Below are 24867 nucleotides of genomic sequence, written 5' to 3'. Positions count from 1 at the left end.
TAAAAAAATAACATATTGGACAAATTGGTAAAAAAATAACATATTGGATAAATTGGTAAAAAAATGTTGCTTAAGTATTATGTTGAAAAATCACGGGTTTATTAAAAAATTAAATTTTAAAAGTCTTACGACACAAGAGCGGGATCCTCTAAAAAGCCAAGGCCTGTAGGTCCTGACACAAGGTTACTAACCCAACCACATAAGTCTTTTCCCAACCGAGCTCATCTCTAAATTATAATCGTGGTTCGTCAAAATAATATAGCTGAGTACATACTTTGACTCAAGTAAGATCGCCATCTCTTTATAAAGGGAATCTCCTCGCATTGGTTGGTTTCTTGTCCTTTGTTTAATTAAGGGGGTGTTTGGTTGGGTATATTGGAATGGAATGGAATGGAATGGATTAGATCCATTCCATTGTTTGGTTGGGGTGATTTGGAATGGAGTTAGATACCCAATGGATTCTAACTCCACCACAACCCCTTGGAATCCCATACCCACCCTTCCCCCTTGGATTCAAACTCCATTCCTCCTCTTTATAATTTGTGGTGAACCAAACAACATTAGACAAGTATGGATTTAGAACCCCATACCACCCTACTATCAAACTCCATTCCATTCCATTCCGACTTGTTGAACCAAACGACCCCTAAGTGATATTTAGGCCAAAATCTGTAAATAATATTCTAAAAAAACTCTTATAAATGAACATACTAAGTAATATACACAGACAATATTTTAACCCTTAATATATTCTCTACTTAAATTTATTTTCACTTGAAATTACATTTACGATTCATTTGGGTTAATTAGGCCGAGTTCGGGTTGGGTCATTTTTGGGTTTACTAGAACACGAATAAGTTCGAGTCGTATCAGATAATTTCTAACTTTATTCATTTTCGGGTCTAGTATTATAAAGTTTATTAGGGCAATGCGGGTTAGTGTACAACAATAAATATTCGTGTTGAGTCATATTAGTTAATATCAATTCAATTACGGGTTATTTTTCGCTCCTCAGTTCAGATGTCGTATCAACTCGGGTCTTGTCTTTCGAGTCGGGCCAATTATTTTGATATTAACTAAAGATTATAAAAAGTAGTATAAAAAATCATTAGTTATTTTCTCTACCCAAAATTTATATTAACCATATACTATAATAAAAAAACTGAGCCGAACTGACTTGACCGAAGGATTTAACAAAACTGACGCGACACCTGAACTGAGGATCCTATCATGACCCGTTATCCGAATTGATGCAAACCAATATGACCCGACACGAATGTTTATTATTGTAAACTAACAATTACCCTAATAAACTTGATAATAATAGACCCAAAAATTACCCAAATCCGAAATGGTTCTACCCGTCCTGACTCGATATATATTATTTACCATTAAAACATTAAAATAAGATATTTGATATTATATTTTGGCCTAAATATCACTTAATCAATTTTTTTTTACCAATTTGTCCAATATGCTATTTTTTTTTTTTTACCAATTTGTCCAATGTGTTATTTTTTTTTTTTCCAATTTATCTAACATGCTAGTTTTTTTTACCAATTTATCTAACATGCTAGTTTTTTTTTACCAACTAGTTTTAACCCATGCAAAATTGCACGAGTATGTTTTTAGGAACACCGATATAATGTTAATATGAAAAGAAATATTGATAATACACATGAATACTTTATACGCTATTTATTTTATAATATAATGATAGTAGTTTTAAACCCGTGCAAAAATTGCTTGCCCCTATTTTTGGAATTAAATAATTACTGATACGTCCAATTTTGATATATTTTTGTTGAACTGAATTGTTTATCTTTAATACTTTTATTTATTAGTAAATTGATAGTTATATTTGTATTTCATATTTAATAATGTTTATTAAAAAAATGTGATTTTCATCAATTGTTGTAATATTATTTACTAATTTGTTGTAATTATATTTACTTTTGTCAATTATTGTAATTAAACTTCTTAGTATATATTATTTTGTATTGCATAATTTCATAATCATACTCCCTCCAATTCGTTATAATGTTCCCCTTTGTCTTTGGCACGATACTTAAGGAATACTATTAAAACTGAATAAAGGACATTGGTGGGGTTGGTGTTATGAGAGAGAAATGAATTATTAGAAGTTAAATAAGGAGTTGTGGTGCCAAAACATTAAAAAAAGTAATAAAATAAGAGTAAAAGTGTTGTGTGGGTTTGATGATAAGAGGGAGTGATGAATAAAATAAGAGTAAAAGTTACCAAAAAAGGAAAAGGGAACATTACTTGAATAATCCGTTTCGGGAAAGAGGGAACATTATAGCGAATAAGAAGGAGTATTATTTACGTACAATATTTTGTTTATAAAAGTTGAGGTAAGCAAAAAAATAAACAAAATAAACCACAAAAAAAATTAATTCAGATGTAAAGTAATGGATGGGGCCCACGATTGTTAATTGGAAAAGAAAAATAAAAATTGGATTTGATGAGATGGCTTAGAGGAAATGTTTTTGTATTTATATAGATAAGATTTATCTAACATGCTAGTTTTTTTACAGTAAGTGGATTATACATCTGATGTACTACCTCCAATTCTATAGTTTTTGAGTATTATAATAAAGTTTTTGAGTTTTGTTTTAAAGTTTCTGAGTTTCACTATAAAGTTTTTGATTTTATTCACTTCAACATTAAACTCTAGAAAATTACAATAAAACTCAAAAACATTACATATAAGTTTACTTAAATTTGAGTTTTGACGGGAAAAATATTAAAATCTAACTTAAAAACTTTAATATGCTAAAAAAATACACATATGCTCAAAAACAAATAAAGTTTGAGGTAATAAACTCAACAAAAATACATATATGCTCAAAAAACAAAAAAGTTGGAGGTATTACATCCGATATATGTTTCTTTTTCTCGTTTTTTTACCAATTTGTCCAAGATTGGTAAAAATATATTTTTCCCGCCGAATAGTCGGAATTTTCGCCCAAATCAATTTTTCCAACTGATGTGCATTATCTGGGCAATGGTTCTATCAAATTCCCGAAGAAATCAAAGATGAGTAATCACCGACGAGTCAATTTCTCAGGTACTCCCGATTTTCCCCCATTTCTTGTTTTAACTTAAAATCACCATATATTCAGCTTTTAATTGGTTATGATTTTTCATTTATTACTGTCTGAAATGTCTGATTAGTATTTGTTTGATCGATGATTTGAATTCTGTCCGATTAGGGCAGGACATTCTGATTTTATTTGCTTTTTTAGATTATCAATGATATAATTGATTTTACATGAAATTTTAACAATTAAATTCAGTTGATGGAATTGTTTACTGAGAATTATGGTAACACGCTTAATTATGGATTGATTTTTAGGGTAATGATTCCAAGTTGGGTGAGAAATTTCTCGTTTATTATAGAATAACGGAAAATGGTTCACTAAACTGGTTGCGCATCTTTTTATTATGGAGTAGCAGTCATTTTGACGCAGCTCTTAATTTTTTTTTTTTAGGGTTAGAATTTTTGAAATTGAGAGATTACTTTGTTGCTTGACAGAAATTTCATCTTTGGGTAATCGGAAACAACCTCTTTGTGCAAAGGGAAGGTTGCATACATCTCACAGACCGACTTAGCATGACTCCATGTCTGCATGAAAGCTCTAACACTAGTTCTTATATGAGACGGTTTCACGATAAACTTAGCGTGATTTCATGTCTCCATGAGAGCTCTAACTTTATTTCATGTTTTTTTTGTTTTCTTTTTATTTGTTTCGAGTATGTAATGTGAGACGGTCTTAGGAGACTTCCTTAGAATTGTTTTTCTTAGAATGGTATTTATGACACTAATTTGACCGGAAAATATGTTACTTGGAGAAACGTTGGGGTTTGTACTACAGAGGAATGAATAAGGGAAATAATACATTAGAAGTATAGTTTTTATGATAATTGATAACATGATGAATAAAAGGTAAACAAGCAGATTCAACGGTGACGTTGGTGTCTTATTGCTCTCTTCACTTTCCTCCTTGGCCTCCGTTGAAACGTCTCCATAAACCATCCATGGTACTTGTCAGTAATGTAGAGCTTCCCAATGACTATACCAATTATAAATCCACTCACACACCCGCATGATCTAACTACCCAGTCAACTAATATGGAGTGTTCATTGCTCTCGTCCTTTGTCATTGGCTTGGATTCGGGAACTTCTGCATTGTTACATTTTTTAGATATTAGGTTTCCACAGAGTCTCGAGTTTCCCACATAAGAGCCACTTAGGAAGGTGTCAAACTGGTTTCCTTGTGGTATCGAGCCTTCTAAGTCATTGTAGGAAACAACAAAGACCTCAAGAGATGTTAATTGAGCCAACTCTGGGGGAATTACTCCGTAGAGAATGTTCCGAGAAAGGTCCAAGGACTCGAGATCTATCATGTTAGCCAATGAGGCCGGGATCCTGCCATCTAAATTGTTGTTCGATAAGTTGAGTGCTTGAAGCCCTTTGAGTTCACCAATGACATCCGGAATCTTGCCTGTGAAGTTATTGCTGGAGAAATCAATAACTCTAAAGACTTCAAGTATCTCCGAGTAAAATCTCTCACTGCCTTTGCTTGTTATAGTCATCGAGTATTTAAGTGTCTCAAAAAATACAGCTCCCTCTTCATCTTCACCCGCCCCCACTACAAAAGTAATCCTTGTGCTATATGAATCAGATTGTCCTTCCTTCACAGCCATCATGTTGCTCCAATTTCTAAGATATCTTGATGGTAGGTCACCAGTGTAGAAGTTGTGTGATAGATCAATGATGCGCAGACTACAAAACTGACAACCTATATCTTGATCAGATATGCTTCCATGAAAGTTGTTATGGCTCAGAACCAAAACCTGTAAGTTGGGGAGACTTCCTAACCATGATGGGAAAGTATCATTTATACGATTTTTTCCTATATCAAGAACCTCAAGCCTTGAACAATTCTCCAATGACCTTGGCACGTCACCTTCCAATTGATTTTCACTCAGGTTTATCATCTTTACATTGCAGTGCGATGTGAAAGATGTGGGCATACTGCCATGGAAGTTATTTCCTCTCAAGTTCAAAACTTGTAATGAATTGCCAAGCTGATATCCTATGCAATGAGGGATCAGCTGGCTACTCAAGTTGTTGCGGGACAAATCCAGCATGATTAGTGATGTAGCCATGCATATTTGTTTCGGTATTACTCCTGAAAACAGATTGTTTGAGACATCGTAGCTCTTTATAGACGACGGGGGGATAGGAAGTTCTCCTTGGAAATTATTACCCTCAATGTCAAATACTTCCAAGCGAGTCCATGGGAGGGTTGTCACTGGTTGTTCAAAACCAGTTAAGTTATTATGAGCAAGCTCAAAACTGAGGAGACTATCTTTACTTGTGTTCACAAACCATTGTGGAATGCTACCCTTGATAAGGTTTTTTTCAATACGCAAATGCTCTAGTTTCTGCTGATCTCGCAAGAATTCTGGGAATTGTGTTAAGTTGCAAGATTCTAGAAATAGGAGTTGTAGGTTGAGAAGAGATGAATTGGTCTGTAAAGTGGGGGGAAACGTTAGGTTAGTACCTGATAAAGCTAGAAAGCGGAGGTTTTCTAAACCATAAAATGTCTCAAAATTGCCAAACAGGTTATTGTTAAGCAGTGCCAGACCTTGTAGATTTTTTAGTTGAGTAAACCAATGTGGGATCTGACCCTCCAACTGATTTCCTCCTAGTTCTAGAATCTCTAACTGGGTTAGATTCGCTATCCAGTGTGGAAGTAGACCCATTACTTGAGTGTTGGAGAGAAATAATACACGAAGTGCTGTGAGGTTGGCGAAAGAAGGTGGGATCTTAGCTCCTAGTGTCATTCCGCTGAGGCCAACAGAGGTTAATGTATGTAGCTTAGCTAAGTTTGAAACCAGTTGTCCAGGCTTAACATTGAGGTTCATGAGAAACAGAGATTGAAGATTTGTTAGATTTGATATAGAGGGTGGGACAACACCACTAATATCATTGTCATCAAGGTACAAATGAGAGAGCTTTGTCAGGTTACCTAGAGAAGATGGGATATATCCTGATATTTGACAAAGGGATAATTCTAGTGTTTCCAGTTGTGCAAGTCTTCCAATTGAAGGAGGCAAATCTCCGGATAACGACGTGCCAGATAAAAAAATCCTTTCTAGAGGACTATGCCAGTGAAACTCAGGAAGAGACCCACCAATATCGCCATTGAAACTCAATCTGAGGGTCTCAAGATGTGGCAAGTGAAAAAGATTTGATGGAAGTTTACCATGCAAATTACAGTTATCAATGCTAATTTGTTTTAAAGTCGTCAAGTTTTGTAGGCTAACTGGCACAGGGGAGGAAGCATCAATATTTTTTAAATTGAGCTCTTGTAGATGAGTGAGATTTTGAATTAATTTTTCAAGAGAAGGATTTTGAAGTTTTAGCAGTTGAGTCTCCGTCGAGTCCTCTCCAAGTTCTAGGACAGCGAGATGGGACAATTTTGAAATTTCTGCTGGTATCTGGCCACTAAATTTTGACTTAAAGAGCCTGAGGACTTGCAACTTAGAAAGTCGGTCTACCTCAAAAGGTATTCGAGAATAGTTGAAGAAATTATAACTAAGGATGAGTTTTCTTAGATAGACCAGGTTAAAGATGGTGCTGTTTGGTGGAAAAGTACCGGAAAGACAACTGGCTGTGAGGTTAAGGCCGATCACGTGGCCCGATTTCCTGTCGCACTGCACCCCATCCCATGAACAGCAATCTGCACCTTGCTGTCCTATCCATGATTTCGTCTTTTCATGAGGTATGATATTTGGATGGCTATATGGAGAGCCACTTGAACAGTCTATCTGGAAACTATTCTTGAACTGCAACAAGGCTAGCTGCTCTTGATCAGGGCACTGTGGCTGAAAAGAAGACACAGAGTTAGAATGTATAATTACGACATTAAAAGACACTACAAAGAGGCTAAACAGGTAAAATAAGAGATGCATTCTTGAGTTCTTGGTTTTTATTATGTGCGAGTTTTTTGATTTATTCAATGGAATGTGCTTCTTTAATAGGTGCTGGAGGATCTGAAAATGTATGCTATCACCTTTGTTGTAAGGACAATAGGTGGGACTGTTTCGTCAAGCTATCAACCAAATGAATGTCGCTATATCAGTTTGGTTTTTTCATTTACTAACACAATTTGATGATGTCTTTGCTGAATGTTAATGTGTTTTAGTGGTTAGAAATTTTGCGGATCTTTGACTGTAGATTCATCTTTGTCTTTTAATGGTGCAGCTTCATTGACGTCAGTCTGATATCAAGTAAGACATGGGGAAGAAAACTTGATAAAACAACAAAGACTTGACTCAGCTACTTCACAGAGTTGATTCCCTTATTTCTTTCATACATTCAATTAATGAAAATGCTTATATGTGATCTACATTACTCCAACTATCACAAAAGTTCACATGCCGGTCTTCGAAACTTGAGTACTTGACACTGTAGCGGAGTATGACACTTGGGTACATACTCATGTCCCATACTTACTAATGTCTACTCAGAGCACGAATACTTGAATAACAGAGGATTCAGTTCAGTCATTAACATGGTATGATTCCCCAACTTCCCTTTTGAATTGTCAAACTTTGTACATAACATTTAGGAAATAGAATGACACTGTATATAATTCTCGGACAGGTTCTAGCAGCGCTGCCAAACACACCACGTATTATGTTTCACTCCCCTTTTGTTTTTCGTTTTTCCTTGGGAAAATGCATGCGGTGCCCTTGAACTTTGATGTTTTGCCCGAAATACCCAATTTTTTTATCCGGAAAACTTTAAGAGACTATAACTCGTTTTTACGAGCTCAAAAAGTGACGATTTTTTTTTTTCAAATTGATTATCTTTTCGAGAACTACGACTTGAAAAAAAAATTGTCGAGTTTGGAATTCGTGTCGAAGAGATATGGTCACTCAAAGTTTGTTCGGTAAAAAAAAACTTTGACGTACAAAATCTCCTAGCCACGTGATCCAAATATGACAATTTTTTTTTTTTGAATCGTAGCTCTCGGAAAGATAACCAATTTGCAAAGAAAATTATCACTTTCTGAACTCGTAGATACGAGTTATAGACTCTTAAAATTTTCCGGAACAAAAAATTGGGTATTTCGGGCAAAAATCAAAACTTCAAGGGCACCGCGTGCATTTTCCCTTTTTCCTTTTCTATTTTTTCGCATTTTGAGGTGTGCATTCACCCATGAACGGTTCTAAAGCATGATTCATATCAGCCGACCCCAAATCATTTTGAGATTAAGGCTCTGTTGTTGTTGTTGTTGTTGTTGTTGTTGTTGTTGTTGTTGTTGTATTTCCTTGCCAGTCATGACTCACGATCCCTAGCCTTCTCTCCTTCCGCTGCTGGTTCATGTGTATGATAGATGTGTGCATTTTCTCTTTCTGCCACTGGTTCGTGTGTATGATAGACGTGGTGTGTTTGGCAACGCTGGTTAGTAATATGTCATGGGCTGGAAAAATTGCAGAAGTTTGTGAATGACACTCTGAATGGAGTGAGAGACAGGGTAGAACGACAGGCACCCGCACCACTGAGGCAGCTACTTGTCAAAGGTTGACGGATTCAACATCATCTATGCTACCCATTGACATTTCACCAATTCTCATTTGTGACGGGTACTATTCCGTCACAAACACTATTCACATTTGCGACGGGCCAAATGTCACCATTTTATGAGAAAATGTGACCATTTTTTTATATGTGACATTTTATGAACAGTACTTGAGTGGTTACATTTTATCAAAAAGTGGTCACATTTGCCCGTCGCAAATTGTGACCGTCACAAGGGAGAATTGCTGCATTTCTCTGAATTGGCTTTTAGTTGAGTTGAATAGTTGATATGAGACCTACAAGTTTGAGCTGAAGGATGTGGCAGTATTAAAATTAGTAAAATATTCTGCTGATATTTCTATGTATTTTAATTTTTTAAGTGTACCCTTCTTTTTGAGCCAAAAAGTGTTGATTCGGCATATATTACACCGTAGGACAACTTTGTAGAAGACGTTGCTCAATCACAAGTTTCACAACTAATCAAATAAACTATCACACATTCTTACCGAATATTTAACATGGATATATATCAGCATTAAATTTATATAGTTACTCTTTCATGGACGGGTTTTATTCAGTCACGAACTTTTTTCCATGTTTTTTCCATTCATTATCCTTTTCGTAAAAAAAAAAAGAAAACTAAAAATCTCTCTTTTTTCTTTTCTCCTTTCATACTTAATAATCAAATTGATTTCAAATTCTCCATTGAAAAATCTTAATCTCCTCGTCAAATAAGTCAATATTCGATTTTGTTGAATAAATTACATGAATTATTGTTTCTATAGACTCTACAAGTTTGAGCTGAAAGATGTGGCAGTATTAAAATTATTAAGATATTCTGCTGATATTTCTATGTATTTTAAGTTTTTAAGTGTACCCTTCTTTTTGAGCCAAAAAGTGTTGATTCGGCATATATTACACTGTAGGACAACTTTGTAGAAGACGTTGCTCAATCACAAGTTTCACAACTAATCAAATAAACTATCACACATTCTTACCGAATATTTAACATGGATATATATCAGCATTAAATTTATATAGTTACTCTTTCATGGACGGGTTTTATTCAGTCACGAACTTTTTTCCATGTTTTTTCCATTTATTATCCTTTTTGTAAAAAAAAAAAGAAAACTAAAAATCTCTCTTTTATATTTCTCCTTTCATACTTAATAATCAAATTGATTTCAAATTCTCCATTGAAAAATCTTAATCTCCTCGTCAAATAAGTCAATATTCGATTTTGTTGAATAAATTACATGAATTATTGTTTCTATAGACTCTACAAGTTTGAGCTGAAGGATATGGCAGTATTAAAATTATTAAGATATTCTGCTGATATTTCTATGTATTTTAATTTTTTAAGTGTACCCTTCTTTTTGAGCCAAAAAGTGTTGATTCGGCCATATATTACACCGTAGGACAACTTTGTAGAAGACGTTGCTCAATCACAAGTTTCACAACTAATCAAATAAACCTATCACACATTCTTACTGAATATTTAACATGGATATATATCAGCATTAAATTTATATAGTTACTCTTTCATGGACGGGTTTTATTCAGTCACGAACTTTTTTCCATGTTTTTTCCATTCATTATCCTTTTCGTAAAAAAAAAAAAAAACTAAAAATCTCTCTTTTTTCTTTTCTCCTTTCATACTTAATAATCAAATTGATTTCAAATTCTCCATTGAAAAATCTTAATCTCCTCGTCAAATAAGTCAATATTCGATTTTGTTGAATAAATTACATGAATTATTGTTTCTATAGACTCAATTAAGCTTTTTTTCAATTAGGGTTTTCCCCCATTTCTGGATTTTTTTCAATATGGTTAGTTGAGGGATAGGTGGTAGCGGGGGAATGATAGTTGCAGAGGACATACGCGGTCGTGCAGTGACGGTTGACGGTGGTGGGGTGTGGGCTGGTGGTGGCGGGGCGGTTAGGGATTTAGGGATGGTGGGAGTAAGTTGAAATTGGAATGTATGTGTGTTGCAGTGAGAAGGGTAAATTGGTCATTTACGTCCATAAAAGAGTAAAATCCGTACATAAATGAGCAACACTCATATTACAAATAATAGATAAGTACAAAAGCAAAATGGCTAGAGACTAAAAAAAAGGTTGTCCATCTATCTAAATGAAATACTATCTTGCCCATTTTAATCTTAAAATTTATATCCATCGTTATAGAAACTAAACGCTATTCTTTTGCATTCAACATGCGACGACGCACATGATCCATGCCCATTTTCCTATGTCTCATATGACATGACATTAAGGATGGTCACGAGGCACGAGCTGGCCCAACCCACCCACCAGATCAACTAGTACCCGGGCCACCTCACCTTGTACTGCCCTGACCCTGCCCGCCAAAAACTAGTCCTACGTTGAGCATATCTTATCTGTCCCGCCACTGGCTGCCCTAACCCAGACCCGCCCTTGTACCGCCCCGGCCCCACCCCTTGACCCTGTCCCAGTCGGTTCCGACTCCACCTCTACCAGGCTCGACTGACCTGTCCCCTAGCTCGGGGCGTGTCCGGGTTCGACAAGTCAAGCACCGCCGTGGCGCCGTCTAAGGTCAGCTCGGCCCGAATGTTTAACCAGCTCTATACGACATCATGCAAATCAACCATATTCAATTACACATACTCTTACAAACTTTTGTATAAGAGGAGGTCCAATGTTAAGCTAGTAATGTTTAGCTAAATATTTCACTAGCTTGATTGGACCACATTTACTATTGGTTGTTTTCACGTGGTAGTCCATTTAAGCCACAACCACGAAAAAGATTATAATACATTTAGTTGTACCATAAATATTGTACAACAAAGGTATAAGAATCCGAACTTATATTTATTCATTGTTAGCTAATTCAAAGTTCATGTTTTTAATGTGTAAATGGATGAGCTCAATATTTTCTAATAAAGCTCATACTCCCTCCTATTCATTATATTCTTCCCTATTTCCTTATTCGGATTATTCGGGTTTTCTTCCCTATTTCCTTTTTTGGGTTGATTTGTGTGGTCCAAATTAAATTGCATGTGGGTGTTAAGGATATTCATCAAATCTCTCCAACTAAGGAAGATATTATTTAGTTACTAATTTTAGTCCTAGTCAATATGCTAATTATCTTGTGTATATTATTAGATCTTATTCTTTCCTATAGTCTTGTATATTTGTTATTATTGCTAACTTGTTCCTTAGGCTAGGTTTAGTATATAAGCAATGTAATCTCTGTATTCTTTCAACACATTAATATACAATTTACATTCATCTTACGCCTTACTCTTATATGGTATCAATCGCCTTCGATCCTTCGACTTTGTAATCCTCGCTCATGGCACACAACGCCCTCGTCGTCCCAAACGCCGCTGAAAACGCCACCCCCATCATCTTCGTCAACCTCTCCCAATGCAAAACCCTAACCACCACCAACTACACTCAATGGTCCTTCCAAATCCAGTCCTTCCTTGAAGGGCTCGACCTATTTACCTACCTTGATGGCACCCTAGCCTGCCCTCCCAAAACCGTTGTCGTAGACAACAAGCCTGCTGCCAATCCCGCCTATTCCACATGGGCTAGACAAGACCGTCTTCTCCTCGCCTCTCTTGTTGGAACTCTCGATGCCAACATAGCTCCCCTAGTCACCCGTTCCCAGTCCTCCCACGAGGCTTGGACCACTCTTGCCTCTACCTTTGCCAACCCCTCACGGGGTCACATCCTCCAAATCAAAAATCGACTCGAAACCATCACAAAGAAACCCGACCAAACTGTCACTGACTATATGCATTAAATCAAAACATGTACCCTCGAACTCGCCCAACTCGGTAAACCCATGGACCCCGAGGACATCATCTCGAAGGTGCTCCGTGGACTTGACTCGACGCACTATCGAGCTATCAAAGAAACGGTTGAAGCCCGAGATACCCCAATCACCTTCGATGCCCTTCACGAGAAGCTTATAAACCATGACTTACAACACCCTCACACCACCTCTGCCTCCCCTCTTCCCACCTCCGCCTTTGCAGCTCAATACCGCTCTAACAATCCACCACGCTACCCTCCACGTGCCCCTTCCCAATCCCCTCCTCTGCTTCCTACCCCGTCCCCTGACGCCTTGGTTTGCCAGTATTGTGGCTACAAGTGTAACATCCCCATATTCAAAGGAGCCTTAACTAGGCCTTCCTTAGCATATAAGGGCGTTACCATCTCGGTTACCCGAGGAAAGTAATAATCAAACGTCAATAAAAGAACTATAATATTGTATTACATGTGATTTAAACCAACAAGCTATATAAAAGATACAACTCTGAGACTACTTGCTACGACTATCGAATCTCGTGAAGACTCATTCCCGCCCGGACTTCAGCTATCACCAACATCAACACCTGCTAAGACCGACTGCTCACCATAAGGGATCACGGCAGACACATAACAAACAAACAACCAAACAAGGTCGATCGAGATATGACGCAACAAAGGCGACTACCACTATCAACACAATATGATGCTAGCGGACGTATACACACAAACACAATAGTCCGGCCATTCTCATCCATCGATCGTCCCACGGACCGACCCCGCCAGTGGGGGACCGCAGCCGTACCCACCAAATCCCCGCTCATCAACTCAAGCGACAACCCTGTCCATTAATGTGCACATCCCCTTCCGTGGCGGGTTCCACGAAGGGCGAAACTAGGGCGTGAAGTCACTCCCGCAAGTGACCCCACTCAGCCGAGGCCACGCCTCGCGAACCATCAACAACGATCACAACCACACATACAATACAATCGTCACGATGCAATTACTATATCAAACAACCACAATGCTATCAGCACAACCGACACACTAGACCATCTACAGAAACTGAGTAGGCGAACCTACCTTTAAGCCATCGCAACCAATCCATGCCGACAGATAACATATCCAGCGATCAAGCAACGCCTATAGTCAGAATACAATTCTAGATTACTAACAAGCAAACCCTAACTATGAAGAACAAGAACACGGATGATGATAATGACATACCTATAGGGAGAAATTCAGCAAAAGACCGCTACCCGACTCAAGAGACGCTTTCCTAAGGCACAAGGATCTTCACAAAGGTTTCCATGGAGGTTTTGAGGTGAAGGGAAGGGAAAGAGGCGACTGAAAGATAGGAGGAAAGTGGTGGAAGTGATATGCGGATTTAACAAAACGCGATATAAAACCCTCGCTGAAAACTGGGTACTCGATCGAGTACCTAATATACTCGATCGAGTAGCCCCCTACTCGATCGAGTAACCTAGCTACTCGATCGAGTAGCCTCTACTCTATCGAGTACCACTCCTATCACGCAACCCAAGATGACTTCAGCACTTACTTCTAAGACTATTCCCGCTCCCAAGGTCAGTCAACGCTGGTCAAAGGGTCCCTAAAAGGACGGGTATTACAACAAGGGTCATGCGTTCCTCAACTGTAGGAACTTTAGGAAAAACCATCCCACTGTCACAATCACTTCCTATGTCCGTCCTAATCGAACCAACATCCCACGTCCCCAAGCCCACACAGCCACGGCCACACCTTCCTCTCCCGAGTCTTGGCTTGTCGACAGTGGTGCTACACACCATCTCACTAATGATCTCTCGAATCTCGCTCTTCATGCCCCATACACAGGACCCGATGATGTTGTCATTGGAGATGGGACATCCTTACCCATCTCTAACATAGGTTCTTTCACTCTTCCTTCTTCCTCCTCCTCTCTTTATTTTCGCAATGTTTTACATGTTCCTTTAATTTCCCGCAATATTCTCTCCGTCTCACAATTTTGTCTAGACAACAATGCCACAATTGAGTTCTCATCCTCTTCGTTTTCTTTTAAGGATATCAAGACGGGCCGGATTCTTCTTCAAGGGCCACTTGACCGTGGCATCTACTCCTGGCACCCGTCCAAGCCGTCTGTCTTCACTGCTTCCTCAACTGAGTCTACTCTCCTGTGGCACCATAGATTAGAACATTCATCCAATAATGTTTTTTCTTTACTTAAGCAACAGTTTCATTTGCCTTATTCAATTTCTAGTTTCAACTTTTGTAATTCCTGCAAGATTAATAAGTGCCACAAATTGCCCTTTGCTTCCTCATCGCTTATGTCCAATGCTCCTCTCGAACTTGTTTTTTCTGATGTATGGTCGTCTCCAGTTCACTCCCATGATAACTTTAAGTACTACGTAATTTTCGTTGACCACTTCACGAAATATATTTGGCTATATCCACTTCGCAAAAAGTCTGACACTTTCAATGTATTTCAACAGTTTCGTCTCCTTGTCGAAAAATACTTCAATAGACCTCTCCTCCAACTCTTCTCTGACAATGGTGGAGAGTACATTAAAATAACTCCCTCACTCTTACAAAACGGCATCTCACACCTCCCCTCCCCTCCGCACACTCCCGAGCACAATGGTTATGCGGAACGTCGTCATCGCCATATTGTTGAAACGGGACTCTCTTTACTCACACATGCTCACCTTCCTACCGTTTTTTGGCCGCAAGCCTTTGCTACAGCTGTGTACCTCATTAATCGCTTACCTACACCCACTCTCCAAAACGACTCACCCTACTCTCGTCTCCTTCAAACATCGCCTAACTACAATAAACTACGCACATTTGGTTGCTTGTGTTATCCCTGGCTCAAGCCCTACACTTCCCATAAACTTGAACCTAAGTCACTCCCATGTGTATTCCTTGGTTATTCCACTACACAAAGTGCCTACCTCTGCCTTGATCCCACTACTAATCGCATCTATACATCCCGTCATGTCACCTTCGTTGAAACCGAATTCCCCTATCCTCGCCTCACCTCCACGTCCTCCCATGACCCGCCTCCCTCCAATGCTGCTTGGTTCGAACCCCCAATAACCATACTCCCCACCTCAACCACTCCTCCTAACCCTCCTACCACACCCACATCGAACCCTCCTGCCTCGCCATCCCCTACCCCTCCTGCCACACCTACTCCTCCCACCTCTCCTCCCAGCACGCATGACCCACCCCCTTCTTCCTCTGCCCCCTCCACTGACCCTGAACCCACTGCCAATCAGCCACCCCAAAACCCCATCCCTCCTCCTGCCCGCGCTATTACACGTCTATGCAACAACATTCGCAAACCCAATCCCAAGTATGCTAAGCTTGCAATAACCACCAGCCCTCACTCCCTACCCACCACGGCCAAACAAGCCCTATTGTCCCCACATTGGCGTACTGCCATGCTCGAGGAATACAACGCGCTACTCCGTAATAACACTTGGTCTCTTGTTCCCTCTCAAGAAGCTCATAATATTGTAGGTTGCAAATGGGTTTTTCGGGTTAAGTACAATCCGGATAACACCATTCAAAAGTACAAGGCTCGACTCGTCGCTAAAGGTTTCCACCAACAACACGGTATTGACTACTCGGACACCTTCAGTCCAGTTGTCAAACCCGTCACCATTCGTCTCATTCTTTCTCTTGCTCTCGCTCACAATTGGTCTCTTCGTCAGTTAGACATCAACAATGCCTTCTTGCAAGGCAAGCTCCATGAAACGGTATATATGGCTCAACCACCCGGTTTTATCGATGACAATAATCCCACTCATGTCTGCCGTCTCCAAAAAGCAATCTATGGTCTCAAACAGGCTCCCCGTGCGTGGTACATTGAACTGAAGAACTACCTCATTGGCTTCGGTTTTTGTGCCTCTCTTGCTGACCCTTCACTCTTCATTTACAAACAACGGTCTCAACTCCTTTATGCCCTAGTCTATGTTGATGACATTCTCATCACAGGTCCGTCTAGCTCGCTCCTTTCGTCTTTTGTCACTCAATTTGCTACTCGTTTTTCTCTTAAAGACCTTGGCTCTCTTTCCTATTTTCTTGGGGTTGAAGTCACTCCCAACTCTGCTGGTCTACATCTCTCCCAAACCAAATACATACATGATCTTCTTCAGCGTCACAACATGCTCGATTGCAAACCGTCAAACACTCCCATGTTCTCACATCCTCCCTTAACGGCTACTGATACAAACCAACCGTGTGACACTAAACTCTATCGCTCGGTTGTTGGCAGTCTCCAATATCTCTCTCTCACTCGCCCTGACGTCTCTTACTCCGTCAACAAACTTGCTCAATTCATGCAACATCCTCAACTAGCTCATTGGTCCGCTCTCAAAAGGCTGCTTCGTTATTTACATGGCACGATGCACCTCGGTCTCCTCATTGCATCGACACACTCCTCTCCAACTTCATGCCTTCGATGATCTTTGACCGGGTGGTGACAAGGATCGTTTTGTCTCCACCACTGGTTATATTGTCTACCTGGGTCGCAACCCCATCGCTTGGGCCTCAAAGAAACAAAAGTCCCTTGCACTTTCTTCGACCGAGGCCGAGTTAAATGCGGGGCAAGTGCTACCTCTGAGATTTTATGGATTCGGTCACTCCTTACTGAACTCGAGTTCACGTTTACCACTCCACCTGCAGTGTATTGTGATAATCTAAGTGCTACTCATTACGCCGCAAATCCCGTGTTTCATTCCCGAATGAAGCATGTGGCTCTTGCTTTCCATTTTGTGCGAGAACAGGTCCAGGCTGGTACTCTACGCGTTGCTCACATTAGTGGTAATGATCAGTTAGCCGATGCTCTCACTAAGCCGCTGCCTCGTCCCCGGTTCGAATTTCTAATATCCAAGATCGGCCTATCCGATGGACAGTCCGTCTTGCGGGGGAATGTTAAGGATCTTCATCAAATCTCTCCAACTAAGGAAGATATTATTTAGTTACTAATTTTAGTCCTAGTCAATATGCTAATTATCTTGTGTATATTATTAGATCTTATTCTTTCCTATATTCTTGTATATTTGTTATTATTGCTAACTTGTTCCTTAGGCTAGGTTTAGTATATAAGCAATGTAATCTCTGTATTCTTTCAACACATTAATATACAATTTACATTCATCTTACGCCTTACTCTTATAGTGGGGTAGTGTGTTTTGTGTGCTCCAAATTCACTTTCTTATTTCTTGTGTAAAAAGGAAAGAGGAAGAATATAGTGAATAGGAGGGAGTATTCTTTAACATTAAAATAGATAGTTATAACAAACCTTAGATTTTACACCGTACAACATACTCCCTCCTATTCACAATAAACCTCCCATTTCATTTTGGCACAAATATTAAGGAAACACACTACCCCACCATATAAATAAATTTGGACCACACAAATACACTACCCCACCATACAATAGACGGAAAAGAAAATAGGGAAGTTTATAATTACTATTGATAGTCCATGAATTGCTTGAATTTTAAAAAACTGTAAACAAGTAACTACTGGTAAGTTAAAAAATTGGACTGTAGTTGCGTGCGTATTAATAATTTTTCCCGCCGAATAGTCGGAATTTTCGCCCAAATCAATTTCTCCAACTGATGTGCATTATCTGGGCAATGGTTCTATCAAATTCGAAGAAATCAAAGATGAGTAATCACCGACGAGTCAATTTCTCAGGTACTCCTGATTTTCCCCCATTTCTCGTTTTAACTTAAAATCACCATATATTCAGCTGTTAATTGGTTATGATTTTTCATTTATTACTGTCTGATTAGTATTTGTTTGATCGATGATTTGAATTCTGTCCGATTAGGGCAGGAGATTCTGATTTTATTTGCTTTTTTAGATTATCAATGATATAATTGATTTTACATGAAATTTTAACAATTAAATTCAGTTGATGGATTTGTTTACTGAGAATTATGGTAACACGCTTAATTATGGATTAATTTTTAGGGTAATGATTCCAAGTTGGGTGAGAAATTTCTCGTTTATTATAGAATAACGGAAAATGGTTCACTAAATTGGTTGCGCATCTTTTTATTATGGAGCAGCAGTCATTTTGATGCAGCTCTTAATTTTTTTTTTAGGGTTAGAATTTTTGAAAGTGAGAGATTACTTTGATGCTTGACAGAAATTTCATCTTCGGGTGATCGGAAATAACCTCTTTGTGCAAAGGGAAGGTTGCATACATCTGACAGACCAACTTAGCATGACTGCATGTCTGCATGAGAGCTCTAACACTAGTTCTTATATGAGACGGTTTCACGATAAACTTAGCGTGATTGCATGTCTCCATGAGAGCTCTAACTTTATTTCATGTTTTTTTCTTTTTATTTGTTTCAAGTATGTAATGTGAGACGGTCTTAGGAGACTTCCTTAGAATTGTTTTTCTTAGAATGGTATTTATGACACTAATTTGACCGAAAAATTTGTTACTTGGAGAAACGTTGGGGTTTGTACTACAGAGGAACGAATAAGGGAAATAATACATTAGAACTTAGAAGTATTGTTTTTATGACAACTGATAACATGATGAATAAAAGGTAAACAAGCAGATTTCAACGTCGACGTTGGTGTCTTATTGCTCTCTTCACTTTCCTCCTTGGCCTCCGTTGAAACGTCTCCATAAACCATCCATGGTACTTGTCAGTAATGTAGAGCTTCCCAATGACTATACCAATTATAAATCCACTCACACACCCGCATGATCTAACTACCCAGTCAACTAATCTGGAGTGTTCATTGCTCTCGTCCGTTGTTATTGGCTTGGATTCGGGAACTTCTGCATTGTTACATTTTTTAGATATTAGGCTTCCACACAGTCTTGAGTTTCCCACATAAGAGCCACTTAGGAAGGTGTCAAACTGGTTTCCTTGTGGTATGGGACCTTCTAAGTCATTGTAGGAAACATCAAAGACCTCAAGAGATGTTATTTGAGCCAACTCTGGGGGAATTACTCCGTAGATAATGTTCCGAGAAAGGTCCAAGGACTCGAGATCTATCATGTTAGCCACTGAGGCCGGGATCCTGCCATCTAAATTGTTGTTCGATAAGTTGAGTGCTTGAAGCCCTTTGAGTTCGCCAATGACATCTGGAATCTGGCCTGTGAAGTTATTGCTGGAGAAATCGATAACTCTAAAGACTTCAAGTATCTCCGTGTAAAGTCTCTCACTGCCTTTGCTTGTTATGGTCATCGAGTATTTAAGTGTCTCAGAAAATACAGCTCCCTCTTCATCTTCACCAGCCCCCACTACAAATATAATCCTTGTGCTATATGAATCAGATTGTCCTTCCTTCACAGCCATCATGTTGCTCCAATTTCGAAGATATCTCGATGGTAGGTCACCAGTGTAGAAATTGTGTGATAGATCAATGATGCGCAGACTACAAAACTGACAACCTAAATCTTGATCAGATATTCTTCCATGAAAATTGTTATGGCTCAGAACCAAAACTTGTAAGTTGGGGAAACTTCCTAACCATGATGGGAAAGTATCATTTATACGATTATTTCCTATATCGAGAACCTCAAGCCTCGTACAGTTCTCCAATGACCTTGGCAGGTCACCTTCCAATTGATTTTCACTCAGGTTTATCATCTTTATATTGCAGTTCGATGTGAAGGATAGTGGGATACTGCCATGGAATTTGTTCTGTCTCAAGTTCAAAACTTGTAATGAATTGCCAAGCTGATCTCCTATGCAATGAGGGATCGGCTGGCTACTCAAGTGGTTGCTGGACAAATCGAGCATGGTTAGAGATGTAGCCATGCATATTTGTTTCGGTATTACACCTGAAAACGAATTGCTTGAGACATCGTAACTCTTTATAGACACCGGTGGGATAAGAAGTTCTCCTTGGAAGTTATTACCCTCGATGTCAAATACTTCCAAGCGAGTCCATGGGAGGGTTGTCACTGGTTGTTCAAAACCAGTCAAATTATTTTGAGAAAGGTCAAAACTCAGGAGACTCTCTTTACTTATGTTTACAAACCATTGTGGAATATTACCCTTGATAAGGTTTTTTGCAAGCCGCAAATGCGCTAGACTTTGCTGATCTCGCAAGAATTCTGGAAATTCAGTTAAGCTACAAGATGCTAGCCATAGGAGTTGTAGGTTGGAAAGAGATGAATTGGTCTGTGAAGTAGCGGGTAATGTCAGGCTGGTACCTGATAAATCTAGATAACGGAGGTTTTCTAAACCAGAAAATGTCTCAAAATTGCCTGACAAATTATTGTAAGACAGTATCAAACCTTCTAGATTTGTTAGTTGAGTAAACCAATGCGGTATTGGACCCACCAACTGATTTCCTCCGAGTGCTAGAATCTCTAGTTGGGTTAGATTTGCTAACCACTGTGGAAGTAGACCCATTACTTGAGTATTGGTGAGATATAATTCACGAAGCTCAGTAAGGTTGGCGAAAGAAGGTGGAATCGTAGCTGTTAATGTCATTCCACTGAGGCCAACAGCGGTCAATGTATGTAGCTTAGCTAAGTTTGAGATCAGTTGTCCAGGCATAACATTGAGGTTCATGAGAAATAGAGACTGAAGATTTGTTAGATTTGATATAGAGGATGGGACGACACCGCTAATATCATTGTCATCAAGGTACAAATGTGAGAGCTTTGTCAGGTTACCTAGAGAAGATGGGATAGATCCTGATATTTGACAAAGGGATAATTCAAGATTTTCCAATTGAGCAAGTCTTCCTATTGAAGGAGGCAATTCTCCGGACAGAGATGTGCCAGATAGAATAATACTTTTTAGAGGACTATGCGCCTGATACTCAGGAAGAGACCCGCCAATATCGCCATTGAAACTCAATTTGAGGGTTTCAAGACGTGGCAAGTGAAAAAGATTTGGTGGAAGCTTACCATACATATTACACTTGTCAATGCTAATCTGTTTTAAAGTGGTCAAGTTTTGGAGATTAACTGGCACAGTGGAGGACACATCAACATTTTTTAAATCGAGCTCTTGTAGATGAGTGAGATTTTGAATTAGCTTGCCAAGGGAAGGATTTTGAAGTTTTAGCAATCTAGTTTCCATTGAGTCGTCTCCAAGTTCTAGGACAGTGAGATCGGACAATTTTGAAATTTCTGGTGGTATCTGGCCACTAAATTTTGACTTAAAGAGCCTGAGGACTTGCAACTTAGAAAGTTGGTCTAGCTCAGAAGGGATTCGAGAATAGTTGAAGAAATTATAACTAAGGATGAGTTTTCTTAGATAGACCAGGTTAAAGATGGTGCTGTTTGGTGGAAAAGTACCAGAAAGACAACTGGCTGTGAGGTCAAGGCCGATCACGTGGCCCGATTTCCTGTCGCACTGCACCCCGTCCCATGAACAGCAATCTGCACCTTGCCGTCCTACCCATGATTTCGTCTTTTCATGAGGTATGATATTTGGATAGCTATAAGGAGAGTCTCTTGAACAGTCTATTTGGAAACTATTCTTGAACTGCAACAAGGCTAGCTGCTCTTGATCAGGGCACTGTGGCTGAAAAGAAGACACAGAGTTAGAATGTATAATTACAACATTAAAAGACACTACAAAGAGGCTAAACAAGTACAACAAGAGATACATTCTTGAGTTCTTGGTTTTTGTTATGTGCGAGTTTTTTTTATTTATTCGATGGAATGTGCTTCTTTAATAGGCGCTGGAGGCTCTGAAAAATGTATGCTATCACCTTTGTTGTAAGGACAATAGGTGGGACTGTTTCGTCAAGCAATCAACCAAATGAATGTCGCTATATTCATAAAATTTCATTTACTACACAATTTGACAACTTGATAAAACAACAAAGACTTGTTTTGAGAATGATAGGAGTGTTTTGGGAATCTCTGAGAGTATGGTGCTGGAGTGGGTATTGTGTAGAGAGAATCCTTATTGAAGATTATTTTGGATTTTAGATATTTCCTTATCTTTTATCATTTTTTACTTGACTATTTATTTACCGATTTGTTTTGCCACTTTAATCTTGGTTTTCACGCTTTTCTTTTTTATTTTAGTTTTTACAAACACGCTTGTTTTGTGAACCATTTATCTATTTTCTTTTCCTTTGCTAATTTACCTTTTACCGTTTTGGCTGATTCAACCCTATACAGATTGAGATGATGATTCATGTTAGCCGACCCCGACCTATGTTGGGACTAAGGCTTTGTTGTGTTGGTAGGTGGTGGTGGTTGTTGATAAAATAACAAAGACTTGACTCAGCTACTTGACAGAGTTGACACAGGTTGATTCACTTGATTGGTTTCATACATTCAATTAATGAAAATGCATAGATGTGATGTAACATGGTAAGAATGTTCAACTTCCGTTTTGAATAATTGACACCAACGGAGTATGACACTTGTGTTTTAGTGGTTAGAAATTTTGTGGATCGTTCACTATGTAGATTACGTCTGTTTTTTAATGGTGCAGGTTTATTGATGTCGGTCTGTTATGAAGTAAGAGATGGGGAAGAAAATTTGATACAACAACAAAGACTTGACTCAACTTCTTGACAGAGGTTGATTCACTCGATTGGTTTCATACATTCAATCAATGAAAATGCTTAGATTAAACATTAAACATGCCGGTCTTCGACATTTGAGTACTTGACACTCTAGCGGAGTATGACCCTTGGGTACATACTCATGTCCCATACTTCTAATGTCAACCTGAGCACGAATTCTTGAATAACAGAGGATTCAGTTCAGTCATGAAATCACTCTCTTGTATCATGTAACATGGTAAGATTTTCCAACTTCCGTTTTGAACTGTCAAACTTTGTACATAACATTTAGGAAGTAGAATGACACTATATAATTCTCAGATGCGTGCGTTTTCTCTTTCTGCCACTGGTTTTATGCTGGAAGCCAACTTCCGTCTTGTGAATGTTCTTCTATGACTGGTTTTATGCTGGAAGCTAACTTTGTTGTTTGTCTTTATTTCCTTTCCAGTCACGACTCACGATCCCTAGTCTTCTCTCCGTCCGCTAGTGGTTCGTGTGTATGATAGATGTGTGCGTTTTCTCTTTCTGCCACTGGTTCGTGTGTATGATAGACGTGGCGTGTTTGGCTGTGCTGGTTAGTAATATGTCAAGGCCTGGAAAAATTGCAGAGAATTTGTGAATGATAGTATCTGAATGGAGTGAGAGACAAGGTAGAATGACAGGCACCGCTCAGGCAGCTACTTGTCAAAGGTTGACGGATTCAACCTCATCAATGCTACCCATTGACGTTTAACTGAATTGATACTCGATTTAAGACCTACAAGTTTTAGTGTCCCAGGATGTTATATACGAAGTACATGTTACTAGTATTGGTGCCCGGCTTCGCCCGGGCTACCTATACTTACAATTATTTATTTTTCATTAAATAAAATTACTTAAAGTTGCATAATCCATAAATTTATCATTAATATATTTTTTTTATGACATATCCTAAAATTACGATGAAATAAGTTTTGAGACAAATTCACTACTTCCGCTATTAATATTTTACTCTTATTAATGAAATAATAGTAATAACATTTCCTTACTTGTTCGTAATCATTGTTACTTTCACTACTCCCGCTATAATTATTGTTACTGTCACTACTACCGCATTAATATTGGTAATTTCACTACTCCCGCCGTAATTATTGTTACTTTCACTATTGCCGCATTAATATTGATTATTTCACTACTCCCGTTGTTATTTCTAGCACTTTCGATAATCTCGCTGATAATATTGTTACTTTTACTATTCAAATGAGTGATTATTATCATATAACTATATTCAATGTTACTACAATTCTTTTCTTTACTGACGAAATTATTTTTACTACTTAAGCATGCAATTTTAAGAGGATTCTATATTATATAAATATATTACATATATGCATTTAATCAAATCGAAACAATTATGCAATATTATATATTATGGAATCTAACTTAAATTATTTATAACCTACTTATATTATATTTTTGTATGTTAAATAATTAACATCTCTATACATCTAATAAACTATAAAGTTTAATAAATTTACATTGTATATTAGCGTTTTCTTTTTCACAAAAATAAAAATAGAAAAGATGCAAAACAAAATGATAGTCTAGATCTTCTCTAATTCATATTCGGATCCGCTAAGTTTTAGCTGCATCGCTACTACGGAATCATATTTCATAATAATGTTACGTCATCCATTTCAATCGTTTCTATACACTTGTTATAAATTTGTTGAATATAGGTGAGTTATATTTTAATCAAATGTATAGAATTGATGGGAATAGAGGGAGTATATAGGAAGGCAGAGGAGGATCGTTGTTCGCTGATTTGAGACCTCGAAGCCCAGGCCAAATAATCCATATAGATAGAGTTATATACGTAAAATTCTATGCCTGGCCAAATTCATCCCACCAAGATTTGCATTATCTTAAACAAAATTTTAT

General features: G+C 38.3%; 1 protein-coding gene and 2 long non-coding RNA genes across 4 annotated transcripts in view; 2 read left to right on the top strand and 1 right to left on the bottom strand.

Annotated features, from left to right (window-relative positions):
- The first annotated feature begins 2874 nt into the window (after positions 1-2874).
- Positions 2875-9101, top strand: LOC141653032 (uncharacterized). Of its 2 annotated transcripts, XR_012547321.1 has the most exons (3): positions 2897-3088; positions 7298-7610; positions 8538-9101. It is a non-coding gene; the product is annotated as an uncharacterized LOC141653032 (long non-coding RNA). The 2 variants fall into 2 exon arrangements; XR_012547320.1 differs by lacking the exon at positions 8538-9101 and having other exon boundaries at positions 2875-3088; positions 7298-7741.
- LOC141653031 (receptor-like protein 6) lies at positions 3560-7058 on the bottom strand. The gene has a single exon (XM_074460667.1). The coding sequence runs from the start codon at positions 7003-7005 to the stop codon at positions 3982-3984; it is 3024 nt and encodes a 1007-aa protein (XP_074316768.1). The 5' UTR covers positions 7006-7058; the 3' UTR covers positions 3560-3981.
- Positions 9102-17871: 8770 nt separating the features above from the next.
- Positions 17872-24867, top strand: part of LOC141653033 (uncharacterized) — a 63042-nt gene continuing 56046 nt past the window's right edge. Inside the window, exons 1-4 of the long non-coding RNA XR_012547322.1 lie at positions 17872-18126; positions 22556-22750; positions 22875-23185; positions 23396-23740. This is a non-coding gene — a long non-coding RNA (uncharacterized LOC141653033). The remainder of the gene's footprint in view (positions 18127-22555; positions 22751-22874; positions 23186-23395; positions 23741-24867) is intronic.

The sequence above is a fragment of the Silene latifolia genome, chromosome 4 (genome assembly GCF_048544455.1).
Source record: "Silene latifolia isolate original U9 population chromosome 4, ASM4854445v1, whole genome shotgun sequence".
NCBI lineage: Eukaryota > Viridiplantae > Streptophyta > Magnoliopsida > Caryophyllales > Caryophyllaceae > Silene > Silene latifolia.
This window is presented reverse-complemented; position numbering and strand designations above follow the sequence as displayed.

Excerpts from the sequence above, each read along its gene's own strand:
- LOC141653031 (XM_074460667.1), bottom strand. The coding sequence starts at position 7,005 with ATGCATCTCTTATTTTACCTGTTTAGCCTCTTTGTAGTGTCTTTTAAT.